The 18,056-nt window shown below is 47.7% G+C and overlaps 1 protein-coding gene across 3 annotated transcripts; it reads right to left on the bottom strand.

The window, feature by feature from the left end:
• Window positions 1–1,131: 1,131 nt before the first annotated feature.
• On the bottom strand, window positions 1,132–17,311 carry LOC118088031 (alpha-taxilin). 3 transcript variants are annotated; one of them, XR_009557754.1, is made up of 12 exons: window positions 17,124–17,311; window positions 15,373–15,620; window positions 14,312–14,638; window positions 13,440–13,531; window positions 11,392–11,566; window positions 10,586–10,776; window positions 9,412–9,531; window positions 9,046–9,120; window positions 8,520–8,612; window positions 8,205–8,300; window positions 3,261–7,189; window positions 1,132–1,164 (listed from the first exon to the last, which is right to left on the bottom strand). XR_009557754.1 is itself a non-coding variant. In XM_060275873.1 (11 exons), exons 2-11 carry the CDS (start codon window positions 15,584–15,586, stop codon window positions 6,845–6,847), a joined length of 1,728 nt encoding a protein of 575 aa, XP_060131856.1. In that variant the 5' UTR covers window positions 15,587–15,620; window positions 17,124–17,311; the 3' UTR covers window positions 1,132–6,844. The 3 variants fall into 3 exon arrangements, 2 of the variants coding, with proteins under 2 accessions (XP_060131856.1, XP_060131857.1); XM_060275873.1 differs by having other exon boundaries at window positions 1,132–7,189; XM_060275874.1 differs by lacking the exon at window positions 17,124–17,311 and adding an exon at window positions 16,073–17,062 and having other exon boundaries at window positions 1,132–7,189.
• Between the last annotated feature and the right edge of the window lie 745 nt (window positions 17,312–18,056).

Below are 18,056 nucleotides of genomic sequence, written 5' to 3'. Positions count from 1 at the left end.
AGGGTTTCCGGGAGGGGTCTCTCCCAGCCCTACCTGGAGATGCCATAGGGGAACTGAACCTGGGACTGTCTGCAGGCAAAGCTGATGCTCTGCCACTGAGCTATGACTCTTGCACCTTCCAGAGGAATCTGGCTGGCCTTCAGTGAAAATAAAAGGCTGGAACAGACATTCTTTATTATTATTATTTTTAAAAACCCATTTCTTCATCAGAAAATTGCAGGGTGTACAAAACTTTTAATAAAACTCTTCACACAGCTTGCAAATATTTTTTTTATAACCCCAACAGTAAACAAGACAGTAAGAGACAAATAAATATGTCTTCCTATATACATAGATATGTAAGGATGTCATTGCACAGCCCCCACTGAAGGATTCATCACAATCCTGGATTTGCAGGAAGTTGTGGTGGGGTAGGGGAGGAAAAGAGAAGGCAGGTTGTCCCATCTCCAACCCTTTGAATCAGAGGTGGGGAACTGGATCTAGCAAACAACAGCAAAGGTTTGAATAAAGAACCTTCCATATAGTGAAATCTTTGAGAGCTCCTCATCCTCTCTCTCACACACAAGAGTCAGGTGAGGAACAGAAGGAGAAGTTTGAGTACAGCGAGAAGGGAAAAACACTGAAGGGGGGAAACCGCATAAGTGGGGCTGGAAGAACACAGTAGGGAAACAGTAGTTTTAAACAGCAGTGCAGGTCTGAATAAAGCAGGGGCGGAATGAAGTAGAGCAGGGGATGGTTATTTTAAACAGTGTCAGAGGTTTGAGTCAAGGTGACATTAAGAGGGGGGAAGTGGCATATTAGAAAAAGGTTTGAATACAAGAAGAAGGGAGGTGGGAAGGCTCTGTTGTGTTAGCTGCTATGATGCACCCATTTCTGCTACTTCTCCTTGTTAAAACAGCTTTGTTTTTTAAAAATAACAACCCCCTCATCTCTGCTGCACTCAAGCCTCTGTCATCATTAAAACTACGTTTTTTTGCCTCAATGTCTCCAACCCCGCTTTACTCAGATTTCTGCTGTTGTTTGAGTACAGTGAGAACTGTGTAAGTACAATGTGAGAACACTTTCTGACTTACTATTTTCAGGTAGGATTCAGTCACTGGCAAATCCAGGCTGCACAGGTTGTTTTTTAAAAAAAATGCTTGGGCACAACAATTTTGCTTCCCCCTACAGAAAAGATTGTTTTGGTGATAAAAAAAGTGATGGGGAAAATGCACGGGAAAGTGTTGGGAAAACATTTGCTCGATGCAAGATTGTACAACCTTCCCACAAACAAATCAAGGTGACTGCTCAGTAAGTTTGGATGCAGCCTACTGTAAGTCTCTACTGCTCTCCCCTTCAAAAGTACATCATGCATGGGTTGCATTACCCCTTGAGTTTCTCATTACTTGGAGACAATATGATGAGAAAATGAGGTGCTGGGTGTTTTTGGTTCAGTGGAGATACCTAGGTACCCTTCTTAGAGCCATATAATTGTAGAGTTGGAAGGGACCCAAGGGTCATCTAGTCCAACCCCTTGCAATGCAGGAATCTCAATTAAAGTATCCATGACAGAACACCATCCAATCTCTGCTTTAAAACCACCAAGGAAGGAGAGTCCACAGCCTCCCGAAGGAGGCTGTTCGACTGTCAAACAGCTCTTACCATCACAAAGTTCTTCCTGATGTTTAGTCAGAAACTCCTTTCTTGTAACTTGAATACATTGCTTTGGGTCCTATCCTCTGGACAAGGAGAAAACAAGCTCGCTCCATCTTCCATGTGACAGCCCTTCAGATATTTGAAGATGGCTATCATATATTCTCTCAGTCTCCTTTTATCCAGGCTAAACCTACCCAGATTCCTCAACCATTCCTTCTAAGACTTGGTTTCTAGACCCCTGATCATCTTGGCTGCCCTCCTCCACACACATTCCAAGCTTGTCAATATCCTCCTTAAAATTGTGGTGCCCAGAACTGGACACAGTATCCCAGGTGTGGTCTGACCAAGGCAGAATAAAGTGGTATTATTACTTCCCTTGACCTGGACACTATACTTCTGTTGATGCAGCCTAGAATAATACTAGCCTTCTTCACCGCACTACCAGAAGATACAACCCAGAAAATGGCATCGCTGATCAGTGTTGGCGCTAGGGAGAGACAGCTTCAGTCCCCAGCCAGCCACAAAGCTCACCAGGTGGTGTTGGGAAGATGTCTTGCTTGCTTAAGCTAACTTAGCTCTCAGGGTTTGTTTTGAGAATAAAATGAGAATGCATGGGCATAGCCAGGAGAGGCAGGGGGCAGCTTCCCCCCCATCAATCAAAATCAATAAGAATCAATACAAATCTGAGGTTGTCCAGTCCTCCTCACAAAAGCCTGCCCCCCCCCCCAACAAAAATCCTGGCTGCGTCCATGTGAGGGTGGGGTATGTATTTTACACCCCTTAGCTCTGTGTAAGAAAATAAGGTAGAATTTAAATTGATTCATAAATAAATGTGTTAATATTCCAGAAGGGACATTTTGAGGAGGGGTGGTAATCCTCCCTCCGCCCAGTTCTCCAAAGCTAACTGCTCCCCGGTGTTGCAGCCCCTGCTCTGTTACGGCACATGGTCCCATCAGGGACACCTCTTGGTTTAGGGCCAATTATCAGAGAGGTGGGTCGGTGGGGTGAGTGATGGGTGCAAGGGCTCCTTCTCTAACGGGAGCATTTAGCGCTGGGGCCGGCAGTAGCTGCTGGGGGTTGTCAGCTGCTTGGGTGAGGACTGGTTCTCCCGCTATGAGAAATGCCCTGTGCATCTCATTTAGGTAGCAACACTTTAGAAAGAGTAAGTCACCTCACACCCCGCCCTCCCGCATATACAAACACTGAAGTGCTAATCTGAACCCTCCCCTGCTCATCGACCTTCTCTTATTTGCGCCCTTGCATCACAGAAGGAGCTCACATAAATAGATCGATAAACAAGACCGTGAAGAGGAGGAGGCGATGATGCAGCGCCTTAACAAACAGCCCTGCCTGGCTTCTAAGAAGAGGTTGCTGCCTTAGAAACGGGGTCCGGGGCGAAAGGAGGAAAGGTCTTGCTCTCCGCCGGCAATCTTAAAAGGCCGGTTAATTTCCCACCCACCGCCATCTGCCAGCAACAAAAGATGCCACAGCCAACGTTCCGATTTGGAACGCTGATTCCTCGCTCCGCGTTCCAAATCGGAACGTTCTCCTCGCCGAGGTTCCACGCGCCCCCTCCCCCCACTTCGTACCGCATGGAGTGGAGGACGCGCTGCGGAGACACTGACCTCTGCTGCGGAGAAGGGCCATGGGGGACGCTCCCGCGGCGGCTGTTCTTGCTGCTGCGCGCCCGAGAAGCGCCGAGCGCGTGCGCGCGCACCCTCTCGGAGAGGCGGTGGCCAGGCAGGGGCTTGTGGAAACGGCGGCCCGATGCTCAGGGTCCGCTCCGCCTGGGGTCGGCTGCAGCTGGTATCCCAAGGCTCGGGCGGAGGGAGGCTTGGCGCCGGCCAGAATGACATGCCTTTTCACTGGATCCGACGCTGCCACCGCCTTCGTGGACAGCAGCCGCTGCTCCATCGCTCAGATCCGGGCCCTTGGAAAACTAGCTTGCTCCCCACCCGTGTTCCGAGCTAGCCCATTGCAAACGCCCGAATTCTTAAACCCGTTTTGGAGGATAGGCTTCAGTAGCCCAAGAGCACGTAGACGGGAAAAGGTCTCTGGGCATGGACAGAAGGCATCGGATTCCACCTAGGTAGGCCTTCCTCTGCCCATCTTCCCCCTCCTGACCCCACAGCGTCCATTCAGCCCAAGTAGTACATTAGACTTCTTCCCTCCCTTCACGCCCAGGATAGCTTGACCTGGTACATTTATCCAGGGTAGAAGCAGGACCTTTATAAAGAAAGAAAAGGAGAGGTGGAGCCCCCATCCTTTGAAAAATGTAAATTAGAAGTTTAGCTGCTTGCCCCAAGCAGAAGCTTTTAAGCCTGACATATGATGGCCTGCAGAACCTCCCCAGTGGGGGTGGATCTGCGTTTGGTCATATTCATAGCCTAGGCTTTGGGGCAGGGCACACAGCTACAATTCCTTTATCACAAGTGTTGCTGAAGGAGTACAATTCATGAAAGCACACTGCACCCCCCCCCAAAAGCCTGAACAGGGGCTAGGATGCCTCATGGCAGTTGTATAACTGGAGATACAGGTGCTGCTTCATCTATGCTCCAGATTTTGTTGGATCTGACTCAAAATCGGTCCTGGCCAATGGTCAGAATCAGAGGGGTGTCAGGTCACCCCACGTTCCACACCAGTTCATTCAAATTTACATACAGTACATGGTTTCAACAAAGCATTGGGAAGAACTTGCCATGCTAACAGCACAAGATATTCAATCTGGAACAGTGGTGGACACTCTTTTTGGTTAAGAGGTTTTTAAACAGAAGCTGAATGGCCCACACCTCCACAAGGCTGCTGTAACAGTACATTGGATGGTATTTGAGGTCCCTCACAGCTCTATGGTTTCATTTTAAAAAATGTAACTAGAGTTCAAATTAAATTATAATACAAATTAGGACTACCCCTTGTAACTTCAGTCTTCAGTATTCTAGACCAATGAAAAAATCTGAGTTGTCTTCTTGAACTGGGACCTGAAAGTCTGGTGTTAATGCTTAAGAAGTCTAACACTCCCTCTAAAGCACTACATTGGTTTTATTTCTGAATCCTAACCAAAAAATGATTTTGAAGCTAAGCAAGTGAAAAATATTTCCCAGACCCATTTTCACCGCTTACAGTACACATGAAAGTGATACAAAAACTGTCCCAAGCCCCTTGAAAAGGGCCAAAATACCCTTTTTAGCGAATTAGGATGGAATCTGGAAATTGGTGCCGTGTGCCAAGCTCAATAGCCTGCCTCAATATCCATGATGGTAGCGGAGAAAAAAAGGAGCACAGACATGCAGTCAAGTTTATGTTCATTTGTATTGGATACAAAGATATATATAACAGATCTAGATATTGCCTGTACCACTGCATTAAAAAAAATTGGAAGGTTTTCTTGAAACATCCCGGTGTTCAGTTCTGTCCCGCTCCAAGACTAAAGTTCTATCTCCCATTTACATTCATCAGCTTTCGGCCAAGCCCTGCAAAGTACGAGGAAGAGGATGGGAGGCGGCCCATTCATAGCATGGACTTGCTCTCCCCAGCCCCACCCCAGCCACCCCATCACCCTTGAAATTGCTCAAGGGTTGATGGACCCTCCAGAGCAGATTGGGTGTGCGTGGGGACAGGGGCTGTGGCAAAGGTGAAGTCCTGCCATATCTGCTGGTGCAATGCTGGATGTCACCCAGTAAGAGAAACAAGGAAGCAAAACAGCTCTGCAAGAAATCTGCCAACCTGAGTGAGAAGTCAGATCGTACAAAATGCATTGCTAATCCTGTTTCCTAAAGCCCAGCTTCCTTTAACACAGAGTGTTTGAAGTATATAGGGCTGGGCCTGAATGGTGCCGGACCACAGCTGTTCCCAAACACCAACACTCAACAGCTCAAAACACAACTGAGGAATAGGCAGCTCAGCAAGACAGGAATTATAATAAAGGCTAATCATGGCCCCAGTGAGGAGGGATGCAAAGTTTTAAAAGCAAAGGCAGCTACTAAAACGCAAAGAAGTCTGTAGTTGGGTTTCAAGCCAAAGAAGCAGCAGAAGTTGAAATCACAAACAGAAAAAGCCTCTATGCTTTTAAACTAGCCATGGCAGCACTGAGGACTAAATAGGAAACCTCTTTTTTACTGACATGGAACTCTGTGGCTCATGGAGAAGGTGGCTCAAGGAAAAGTGCTGTTAAGATAAGGAAACGGGAGTCCGGTCACGGAGGACAATCTCCAGGCAGCTCCTGATGTGTGTTAAGTTTGTTTCTAGTTATTGGGCTTTGCTGCCTGGGAGATTAGGGTTTGTCTCCCTGAGCCTCTGGGACTGTGGAGACGTTCAATACCAAAGTATCCCAAAGAGGAGTATATAACACATGCAGGGGATTCACTCCCCCTGCCCGCCCCACCCCCACCCCCAGAGCATTTCCCACATGCAACCATGTGCACGGGTGCTCATCATGTGCAAAACACTTAAGGAAGGAAAACCTTTGGATTAAATCTTTAATACATACACTTGTGCGTGTATAAGCATAGAGGCAACGGTGAAGTCGTAAGGCTGTTGAAACATAGATTCTGGAAGTAGCAAAGTCCCAGAGAGGATGCTCCCCACCCACCCTCTCCTCAAACCAACAGGACTCTCAGTCTCCTGTCCCCGTGAAGCAAAGTCACATCTACTTTATTCTCCACTTTCTTGGGGGAATCTACATGCTAAAAATAACCTACTAGATAGCAAACTCCCGAGTCTCCTGTTCTGGTTTTAAGCCTCTGGGTCTGGTCAATATATGAGAAAAAGAAACAAATCCTCCAAGGGCCGCCCTGATGCCAACCTCCTAAATTTGCATTCATGGCATAGCACCCACAGTGAGATGTAGCAGCCGAACTGTGTTTGGGGGAGGGGGATAGGGTTAGGGTTGGCAAGATTCCCCCACACCCATACTTCAAAAGGTATTTTGGTGAAACTGCCACACACTTATCGAGATGTTCGCACGACACACAAGGATGTGTTTCAATCTAGTTCCTAGGCCTATATATAAAAAGTGGGAGTTGCCCTGCACATCATATCGTGTAATATATAGTGAGATAATTTTTATAAAGCAAAAAAGAAAAGAAAAACGCCTTCAAGCTTAAACTGGGACACCTTAAGTGCCTGGGGGGTGGGGGACTGAGCTTTGTCACCCCAGGCCTGGGGCCCAGTCTCTGGAGAGGTATGCCTGCCTCTCCCCCTTCCTCCATCTTTACTCAAGAGAGACAGCAGCTTCATCCATCTTTTCCCGAGCAGGGGCTCCTCCTATGCTTGGCTCCCCAAACCTCTCGGCTGGTCCAGTGCAGCACACCGCCTGTGCCAGGGCAAGGCATTCCTCCATGGTGGTGCCCCGAGGTGCCAGCTCCTCTGAGCTGCCTTGGGATGGGTCCTTTGGTGGTCCCTGGAGGTCCGTGCTGGCAGCGGGAGGCACAAGGGCACACAGGTCCTGCACCTTCTTGTTCAGGTCATTGCGCTCTGTCTGCAGGGCTCGGCAGAGCTTCTCCAGGCGCTGGATTTTCACTTGGAGCCCTTCCAGTTCTTTGTCCCGGAGAGTTTTCTGCAAGAGACAACAAAATCAATTTCAGAGCCAGCTCCTGCCTGCTTGCCAAGGTACAGAAGAGAGCGTGAAAAGGCGACAAAAATAAGTTGCTTAAATACAACTGCTAAGACATCTGGAAAGTTGCTTGTTCATAAGCATGGGAAATGTCCTTAACCAGCTTACAGGCCAGCTCTGGGCCAGAGAGTAACTAACCCTCAGCTCCTTGTACCACTGGCATCCTCACAACCGCCTGGTATAGAAGCCCCACAGCAAGTAGTGCAATGTGTGCTCTGGAAGAAGAAACTTCCAAGTACAAGGGCAGGGAAGTGCATATCCCTGCTTCTTTCCACTCCACTCCAACTCATTGTGGCGTTGAGGTTGGCCTGGAGCTTCTAGTCTCAGCCAGCAATGAAGAACAAAAGCAAGGGCACCATTCCTGGGTTGTCTTTCTGTCAACTGGCCAGCACCCAACTGCAATGCCAGGACTGAGCGCCAAGCAAAGAGCAAGAACAAAAACTCAAAGGCTTGTTGAAAGAAATCCTGACTCAACAGCATGGAATGCCGAGAGCAAAACTAAGGAAGTGAGAGAGCAAGAGAGGTTTCTTCTGATGGAGAGGATTTGTGATTTCACCAAAATGCCTCCCCCCCCAAAAAAGTGGCAGATAGGGAGGAGGATGTTTCCAAGGACTTAAAAACTACACACAGGCCATCTACAGGTTGAGATTTCAGCCAAAGGTTGCTTAGCATTTCCAACTCATCTCTAAAACTACAGGCACCAGCATCTTGTACTGGATCTGCCAATATTTATTATTCTCTCCTGAGTGCAGAGTCAGGGGGGAAATGAACATAATCTTCCAGAAAATCTGATTTCTTGAACACTATTTAGATCCTTGAGGATTTCAAAGTTTTGAAGGGGTGGACACAGTTTCAATCCCTCATAGAAATTTCTGGGGCCTGTTTGGCTATGCATTTGACCCTGAAACTCTTGTTTCCCCTAGAGAAGCCAAGGGGAGTAAGGCAGGGGCGACATTACCTCTTCTGCCATTTCCAAAAGGGCCTTGTTGCTGCTTTCCCAGCGGGACCTGTACATTGTGGTCTCTTTCTCCAGCTTCTTGATCTTCTTTGTCATCTATGGGGTTGCAGCAAGGAAGGAAAAAACAGGGTAAGTCAGTCGGTCCTGGGATGCCAGCAGAGAAACATTCAGGGGTTGTCCTCCCCTCCCAAGGCAGCAGCTCAAAGGGATGGGCTGATGCGCTTCAGAATTTAAGCGTTGTTCAATAGGAGTGACAATTTAAGAGTCAGAGCCTCTCCTCCCACAGCACACGAAGGCAGCACGAACATACAGTACCTTCTCCATTTCTTGCTTGAAGGTTGTGAACACTTCACTGCTTTTGGATAGTGTGTTCTGAAACTCTTCAAACTTTGCTGTGTAGAGGGCCAGCTGGAAAAAAGGAGGAGGGAAGAAGAGTTAGCATCTACAACTCTTTCTTTAGATCGGGGCTGAGTAAGAGAAAGGGAACTGCGCTCTCTCTCTCTCTCTCTCGCTCTCTCACACACACACACATATGCAAACATTCTTCAAGCACCATTTACTGAAAACAGTGCAAGTGCAGAGATTGGGTGGGAAGAGGGAGCTACTCAGGACTCAGCTAGGAACTCAAACTAAACCATCTTAAGTGCCTAAGAACATTCCAACCCAATTTAGGTTTGGAGGAAGCAACTGTTCCTTTAGCTATGCTCCTGTCGTGACCAACCGATCCTGCCAGCAGGTCACAAGAAGGAAAATTGTTTCCCCATTCTAAGAAAGTGGATTTTATATAGAAAATGTGAACTATAGCGGGGGAGGGGGGAAAGAATGCCACCCACGCACACACCTGCTCCTTGAGATGGGTTTCCTGTTGCTTCATCAACTCGCACATCCTCTGGGACTCCACAGCTTCCTTCAATAGCTGTGCAAGAGAGAAGGAACAGGGGGAAGGCAATGGAGTAAGAGAAATTAACTCCCTACCACCCCCACCACTGCAGGAGAACAGCACCCTGCAGCCTGGAACTTCCCTCCACTCCATGTTTAGAGGATCAATTAAGAGGCAAGGAGGGCCTGATGCAGCTTTAAGGAATATCAAAAAATCCAGGAGGAGGGGAAAGGACTCCCTAGCTTGGACGCAGCTCTCTTCCTAAGAGATGCTCGGCTGCGGCAGCCAGACTGGGGCTTCTCCTTGGACCATTTGAGCAAGACTCACAAAGTCTTTTTCCCGCTGATGCCTGTCCTCAGCCTCCTTCAGCATCTCCTGAGCCTGCTGGAGCTTGGCATCCACCAGCTGCTGCTGCAGGTCCTTGTGTTTAAAGACCTTGTCGATGTGCTGCCAATGGAAAGACAAAACAGGCTGTCAGTCAGTCAGCGGCAGCAGCCACTTCTGGCAAATGCAAGAGCCGAAAGTCACAGGCACAATATCAAGACACAAATATCACTTTTGTTTTCACAAGTCATGTTAGCCGAAGGAAAGCAATTGCTCATGGGGAGGTTGCCTCTGGCATACCTGAAAAAGCTGCAATGTTTTTGGGGTGTTTTTTTTTAAAGTGAAAGCATTTTAATTTGGGGGCCTGCATAGGACAGGTCAGTTTAAAGCCAGTGTGCAGACTCAGGTATCAAAATGGTGCTTCTTCAGTTGCCAACAGGCCACTGGCTACTACGAGCACAGGAAGCTGTCTAATACAAAGTCAGACCCTTGAGCCACCTAGCTCAACATTCTCTATTCCAGCCTTCCCAAACCTGGTGCCTCCAGATGCTTTGGATTACAAGTCCAATCAGCCTCAGCCAGCACACTTATGAGACTGATGTAAAAACCAGAGATCCCAAATGCATGTTTTTGATTTTAGAAATGTTTCAATAATTGCATTTAACCTTTGGCTAGAATGCATCCATGAATGATTCCTGTGTGCCTGCATTTTATGACTCCTAATAGCTGCATTCCTTTCCTATCTGACCCTGAAAGTGGCACAAACGGTCACTCAGGGTGTTTTGCCATGTCTGTTTTGAGTTAGCACTAGAGTGAAATCCGTCACCTCCTTGAAAGGTTCCAAGGAACAGATAGGGACAGGAATGTCAACAACCCTGTCAAAGGCCTGGTTGCTAAGGAAACAGTGATAAAGTGGGACATTTGCAATAGTGTCTAATAAACTCTGGGTCCCTAACTGGATCTGAAGCTTGCTGTAATTCCCTTGGTTCTGTGTTTTATTTAAAAGCTGTTCCCTCACTTGGGTAACAAACAGGTGGTATAGAAGTAAATTCTTATCATAAGACTAAGGTTGCAGAGATTTGGGGATACTTCTCCCTACCTCCCCAACTTTCCAGTTGTCCCTCACCCCCCCCCCCAGTCACAATGCACACCCCACCGCTCACTGTGGGCTGCGCACCTCCTCTCGCAACTCATACTGTTCAATGAGTTTCTTCAGTCTCTCGGCCAGCTCCATATTCTCCTGGCGCAGCTTGGAGTTGCGCTCGTTGTGCTGCTCCATCTGCAGCTGGATATCGTTGAGGGTCACCTGGAAGTGGGATGTCACCTCCTTACGCTTCTCTTCCTCCTCCCGGGCTCTTTGGACACCTTCTTCCTAAAGAGATGGGTTGGAAAGAACATGTGAAAGTCGGGGCAGAAGAAAGGCCACAGCTTAGGGTGAGAATGAGGACTCCTGTGGGCAGAAGGCTCTCGGGTGGGTATACCTGGCACTCCCCTTTAAAGGGCTTCTGTTCAGCTGGCAGCGATGGGAAAGGGAATGGCTGCAAGTCACAGTAGGCAATGCTTAGCTAAAAATGGACTGGCTCGCTGGAGAAAAGCAATTATTTATCATCTCTTATAGGAAAACACCTGCTGAAATCCAGTTCAGAAGCTGTTATCTTCTTCCATCTTCCCCCATCCTGTCCCCCCCCCAAAAAAACCCCAATTTGTCTACAAAGTCACAGGCTGGGGGCTCCACTGTGATCATTTAAAATCAGCCAAGAGGGCAACCTAAGACATCCAGTATGGCAATCTGGGAGCTGCCCCCACAACAATGTTATCCCCCTTCTTAGGCTGAACTACGCTGCTTGGATAGGCTTTCTTTTGATGCCAAAGGTGCAGCAGCGTCACACAGGTCTCTAGACAAGAGGCCTGCACATGACACTGGTACAGCAGCCGGGGCTTTGATGGAGATGTGGGAGAGGCTACCTACAGGTTGGGCTTCACTTGCCTTGAGGGTGCGGTTGTGCCTCTGGAGCTCCCGGCACAGGCTCTCCAGCTTGCTGCGGGCCAAGATGGCCTTGCTGTGCTCGCTCCGTAGATGATCCTTCTCCTGCACCAACTGGGTCTGCTTCTTCTGAAGGATTTTCATTTGCTTCTGAGAGTTTCTGTGCTCTTCCAGCTGGTAGGACAAAGAGAAGCGGACCAGGACACGCATGATGAGTAATGGTATCCACATAACAGTAAAAGGAGTGTTCCCAAATATACGAGCAGTAAGGACAGAGAGGGGAGAAGAGGAAAAACTAGTACTGAAGCAACATGGTGGAGGGATGCATCATCCTGGGTGGCCCTTCTGTGCTAGAAATGCAGCACTCTTTTTCTGGCTAGGCTAAAGGCCAATGAATTTGGAAAGGCAGATCCCTGAGCCACAAGAGAGATCAGCCACCCAAGTCCCATTGGGCAGCCTTCTTCCCTGGGTGCAACTCTAATTGTTGGGACTCTCATGTAGCCTACCTCTGCTGTCCTTTTCAGGTATTATAAAATACTAAGGATGCAAGCAGCACAATACAGTGTTGGGCATCAAGATCTGAAGGGTGTTCACACCACTTAGGCAAACAGACTTGTAAGCCCCCTTCAAACCTTACTGACAACTGGGAAACACTGGCCTGTGAGCGCTCCGGTTGGAGAACAGCCTTTACCAAAGGTGCCATGGGCTTTGAAGACACTCAATCTCAGGACACAAGGGAGAAACATGCTAAGAGGAAGGCACACTTGGCAAATCCACACCATGACCAACTCCCGCCCGGAAACCAATGTCCCCACTGTGGAAGGACGTGCAGATCCAGAACTGGCCTCCACAGTCACTTACGGACTCATTGTTAAAACCGTGTTTATGGAAGACAATCTTACTCGGCTATGAGTGATCGCCAAAGAAGAAGAAGAAGTGCATGCTTTGCTTTGAATCTTGTATAGTTTGTTGTGGGTCATAACAGGTTTGGAACAAGTGGGACTCCATCACCCAACTCCTCTGCTAGAGCCAAGACATGCTATTATAGTTTGGTGCAACTGTAGGTTAAACCTTGGGGACGTGTGTGCCATATCCAAATCCCACTTAACCGCCTGGCCCTTCATAAGGGGCAAACTTTGTCTTCAAGGGACTTGGGAGTTTTTCATAGGGACCATAGATAACGTAGCTTTGTCTATGATGAGGAATGCAAAACACCCAGGTAGCAGAGTGCTCCCTCCTTTTGTCCTTGGAGACTCTTTCAGAAACCTTTATGGCCAAGCAGAAGTGCTCAACAGGCTTCTAGCAGTGCATTGCCTCTTGAGAACCCCAAACTAAACCACAGGCAGCAGTGTGCTTATTGCCAGGTTGCTGCCAGTGCTGGCAGGATGGATGGAGGAGTTGTAGAGCACGCCTTCCCAAACCACTGGTAAAGGAGACTTTACCAAAAGATTTACCAGTTAAAGGGTTGAGAGAGCTGCCTTAGACCTGTGAAATACCTAAAACACTTTAGGCAGAAGTGGTTCCAGATTGTTCACTGACCATGAGTACTTCTGCTAATGGCTTCCAGTGGCAGTTATCTCTTACCGCTGATAGTAATAGGGGGTTATTGTTCAGGTTCATCTCTGCCCCAGTGTGTTCACCAAACCCACAGTGTCAGGTGTAATGCATCTCAATCCACTGATTTAGACAATCTCACCTGACCTTTCTTGGAGTTTCATAGTCTTTGCAATGTCCAATCTATGGCAAAATATCTGCAATGCCATGCTTCCTAGTCAATATCCTTGTTAAACTCCGGTGTCCAGAACTGGACACAGTGCTCCAGGTGGGGTCAGATCAAGGCAGAATAAAGTGGTTCTATTAACTTTGTGGTACTATTAACTTTCCTTGATCTGGACACTATTTAACGTCATGTGAATTTGACAGAAGCTTCCTGGCATCTGGTTTCCTCAGAGATAAGCTCTCACTTTCAAAAGAAGCCCTCTCCTGTTGCCTCCTGCACTAATACCCCACTCAAGCATCCCTCCCTCTCACTTTGCCAGACACTGACCAGTTCAGCATACTTCTTGCAGAGGGCTGTCAGTTTCTCCTCAGATGTGCTGAGAGTGTTGAGGGTCTGCATTAATAACGTGATCTCCTTGCCTGGAACACAAAGGATAATGTAGAGACATCTTCAGATCACAATGAAAAGAACTACCGTGTTTCTCATATTATAAGACATGTCTTATATTTATTTTTTCCTCAAAAAAACACACTATGGCTTATTTTCAAGGAATGTCTTATTTTTTTCCTCCTCCTCCTGCTGCGGCCGGCATTGCTGCTGCACCTATCACTATGTCTTATTTTCGGGGTATGGCTTATATTCCTTGAATGGTTAAAAATCCTGCTATGGCTTATTTTATGGGTATGTCTTAAAATATGAGAAACAGGGTAGGGGGTGAAGAGTAGGAGTTCAAGACCAAAAGAATCTAGGGAACTAGAAACCTGTAGACTGTGGAAATTACTACTGCCCCCAGTTCCCTAAAAGGTGGTAGATCAGGGCCGGGGTGGGCTGGTCTCTGCTATACACTTTCCTGCCTTCTTTATGTATCTCATTGCTCTTAAACAAAAGGCATTTTCCAGAGAGCAGCCAGCTCACATTATGTTTTTTCAGTCATCATAATGTGAAAAATCTCTGCAATTCTCTCCTTAAGCACTCTACAATCTGAACATAGGCAGGCCTAAGACAGAAAGAAGTTGAGTCAATACCAGCCACAACAGCCCTGGCATGACTGTTCAGAGCACAGCAGGCAGAGAGACCAGAGGCCCATGAAGAGATTGCAATAGTGATTACTCTTTAGCAAGGGCAACTGCATTTAGGATTTGGACATAAACTGAGGATGGGACAGCAGAGCAGAGCACTATCAGGAAGGAACCACCTACCAAGCCCCTTAGCTTTCTTTTTTTCTTGGGCTCGTTTCTGATCACGCTCGCCGCCTAAATCGCTGGTCCCTCTGGGTCCCTCTTTCTCTCCATTCATCTCAGGGCAACTCTGCTCCTGCTCGCCATTCCTTGGCGACTCACTCTGGCACTTTTCTGCCTCATCCATCTCTACAGGTTCACTCTGCCCATTGTCATCTCCTGGTCCTTCCTGGTTTGTATCCAGGCAATATGTGTTCAGAATGTCCTCCAGTTGTCTGCTTAGCTCTTCAGAGACATCACAGGTAACCGGTTGGTGGGGTTGGGATACAGCCTCATCCACCAAAAGTGCTGCAAAAGGAAGAAGTGAACAACACTATTTAACATTAATACGAAAAATGTTACAAGCCAGGTGGCAGCATGTTAAATGTGTGAACATGTGCAAATAAAATGTTATTGTGTTTCAGATCATTGTGCAAAGTTTATAGAGTCTACCAGTACCAGAATAGCATACATACTTTCAATATTTCAAAATATTCTGCTCTTAATGTGCTAGACATTTTAATAATAGCACAGAAGAAATGAACTGTTTTTTTCTGTAAAACAAGTCTGGAAACTGACAACAGAAAATTGACATAAAAACTAACTTCATGTGTAAGGTTAAAGCATTTAAAAAATAAGAACTTTACGTAAACCACTGCATATATTGCGCTGATAAATATATACAAGTCATTTTTTTTGCATTTCTTAGCCATGTAGACGCTAGTGTTTAGTAAATAAGGTGCTGGGAATAAAGGTGGTACATTAGGATTACAGCACAGGGGAGGAGGGGAAGACATGAGGCCAACGCTTCCCAGAAGAGAGCAAGGTTTGGCCTCAGGTGTGTTTTGGCTTTAGAGTTCTCAGTCGATGAAAAGATGGGCATTGTGAGATTTAAGAAAGTATGCAATATAAACAACGTTCCCTTTTATCGGTGGTGGTGCAAAAACAAAGAAAAGAAATGTTTAAAAGCTACTAGCAGAAAAATGTAAAGGGATATAAAAATTAACGTTTGAAAGGGCAATGGGCCTCATGAAAACACATACCCTCTTTCTTACTCTGCTCCTCACTCATTGGGTTTTCAACATTTCCGTCAACCAAAGAGTTCAAGCTGCACATCTCAGGCTGGTGTGGACATTCACAGCTTTCTGTAGTCACTATGGGAGCCTCAGCTAAGTCTTCCAACCCCAGCACACTACTCATTTTGGAAGGGCTGGCAGGTAGAAGGACAGCTTTGCTTTCCCCATCTTGGCTCTTCATTGTAAGTCACCTTCCAAGCCACTTCCAACAGCGTCTAGTAAAAGAAAAATGTGGCCCTCTGTTTAGCATTAAGTTCAGAGGATGACTGGCAATTTCAATGGAAATTAAAAGTCATTACTAGCTAAGAAAACACCACATTCAGGAGAAAGGATAGCCGCTGATGCAGTCATTGAAATCATGTATCATTCATTACAGCTTGGGAAAATTTGTATGGTTGCTTTCTCTCAGCACACCCCTGATTTATCTTCCTGCCCTGGCCACACCCATCCCCATCAGCAACAAGGTAAGAGAGGCCTGTTAAAAGCTAACATGTGAACCCTATCAATTGAGGGAGCCTCAAACTCCTAGCCCATTCCCATTATGCCTCTCCTATGCAAAAAAAATATGTGGCACATTTCCACACAGTCCCAGAGAACATTGCCAGTCCCTTACAAGAAAACAAAATGCTCTCAGATGTTCCCCTACGAACCCCACCAAGTGACTTACCTCTGCCTTATCAGCCAAGCCCCACTCCAGGGTTGGAACCACCCATGAGGCCCACCTCAGGCGGCAGGGTCCACAGGGACAGCAGATCCAGTCCCCAAGGAATGCATTGCTGCCCCCCTCCCCAATGTTGCCTCTACAGTGGCCTCCCGGTGAATAGGAGGCACTGCTGGTCTCCTCCCACTCTTGTTCCCGATGTAGCACTTTATTCCTTTCCACCCTGACCCCCGCTTGTTCCTGATGCAGATCTTCACACACCTCTTTTTCTCTTGTGGGCAGCTTTGTGCCATTTTGTGGTTTGTCTCAGGTGTCAAACTGTCTTGGGCCAGCCCTTCCTTGCTCCCAATACAACCAGTTACCTTAGGACATCAGCAACTCACGGGACCCCTCCTTCCCTTAGCTCAACACCACCTATGATTTTTATTCCCTCAGCCCTAACACCTCGTTATTACATGAGTTGGGAACTCAGGCCCCAGATGCTCCCTGCTTGGCTCCAAATTTTTGCCTGTTCACCTCCCACACCAAACCCTACAAATATACCCCAAAAGGCCCCCTCAAGAAAACAGCACTACTGTTTCTCCCTCATCTGTGCAGTCTACTGACCTCAGCCCCCGTTTCTCTGCCACTCAGTCAAACACCCCAAATACCCGGCGTGGGTTTTACAGCTTTTACCAGCCCATGGCTGCTGCCGCAAGTTTCCTTTTATGTATTTTGAGTTGCTGCTGTGTTTACCTTTGCAACTTTGCGGGGCGGGGAAAGGAGGCCTTATGGAAACCCACAGGCCTCCTCCTCCTGCCACTAAGTCCCAGCCCCGCTCCCCATACAGTTTGCCTACCGGTACCTTTCCAGCCAGTCCCAGCCTCCGTCCTGGCCCACCCGGGACTCCTCTCGACCCCCAGCCTCAACTTGCCGACCCCACTACGAATGCTCCCCCGGGGAAGGGCGCTACCGCGGCCCTCCCTGCTCTCCACACGACCACGTCACTCAGAGTTGTCGTCACCCCTAGTGCTCTGACGTCACTGCCCAGAGGTATGACGCGTCCTACCAAACTCACCTCCCAGCACCCACGGGGCTGCTCTGCTCGCTTTTGCTTTTTCCCTTTTGCTGCTCCGCCGCCACTCTCTTCTTAACGAGTCGCCGCCAGCGCTTCCTCCTGGTTTCCACTCTGGATTTAGCGGTTCCAAAAAGCTCGAGAACACAGCTCCGGCCCCGGGTCTCAGAATTGCGCATGCGCCTCCAGCCGCCGCCAGCCAATCAGCGGGAGCGGCCGAGAGAAGCATGCTGGGAAACTTCGATGGGGTGGAAAAAAGCGGCACGCGAGGCGGGAGTCTGGGCTGCACTACAGTTCCCGGCATGCATCACTCCGGGGGAACGGGGCGGTGTAAGATACAGCCTCGTTGAAACTACAACTCCCAGCATCCTCTCGAATGCGGTCCAGGGCTTCTTGCTGGAGAACAAATCCCGGCTAGTTCCACGCACCCACCCAAACCCAGGAAGGTGGCAAAGGGGAAGGGATCTTACCCAATGGTAGGGCGGCGGCACGCAAGGGAGAGCTTTCATAATTAACATTTACACTCAACTTAAAGTGCTAAAAGGGCTTCAGATGCGCTATATGGTTGTACTTAGAAGCGTGGAAGGTAGATAACTTTGCTCCCTATTAGAATGGGCATACGTTCGTCCTTCCGTGCGTGTGTTGAGATTCATCCTTGGCAATGGTCGCTTTGCTACCGTGGCCTTAAAACAAGCCAGGCTTCCTTAGATTATTAAAACACTGAAATTTAACCATACGGAAATTCAGATAAAGTGGTCTTACACAAGACCTGTGCCATTTTTTTTTAAAAAAAAGTTCCAATGTGTCACAGTTATTGTCTCCAAGGTAACCCCTCACATGTGTTGCTATCTTGAGAGACTGAATAATGAGATTAAAAAATTCCTTCAGTAGCACCTTAAAGACCAACTAAGTTTTTATTTTGGTATGAGCTTTCGT

This window comes from Zootoca vivipara, chromosome 6 (genome assembly GCF_963506605.1).
Source record: "Zootoca vivipara chromosome 6, rZooViv1.1, whole genome shotgun sequence".
Taxonomy (NCBI): domain Eukaryota; kingdom Metazoa; phylum Chordata; class Lepidosauria; order Squamata; family Lacertidae; genus Zootoca; species Zootoca vivipara.
This window is presented reverse-complemented; position numbering and strand designations above follow the sequence as displayed.

Excerpts from the sequence above, each read along its gene's own strand:
- LOC118088031 (XM_060275873.1), bottom strand. The coding sequence starts at position 15,586 with ATGAAGAGCCAAGATGGGGAAAGCAAAGCTGTCCTTCTACCTGCCAGC. Across the intron at positions 14,639-15,372 it reads GGAGCAGAGTAAGAAAGAGG|CACTTTTGGTGGATGAGGCT; the intron begins GTATGTGTTTTC and ends TTCCTTTTGCAG. Across the intron at positions 8,301-8,519 it reads TCAAGCAAGAAATGGAGAAG|ATGACAAAGAAGATCAAGAA; the intron begins GTACTGTATGTT and ends GCAACCCCATAG.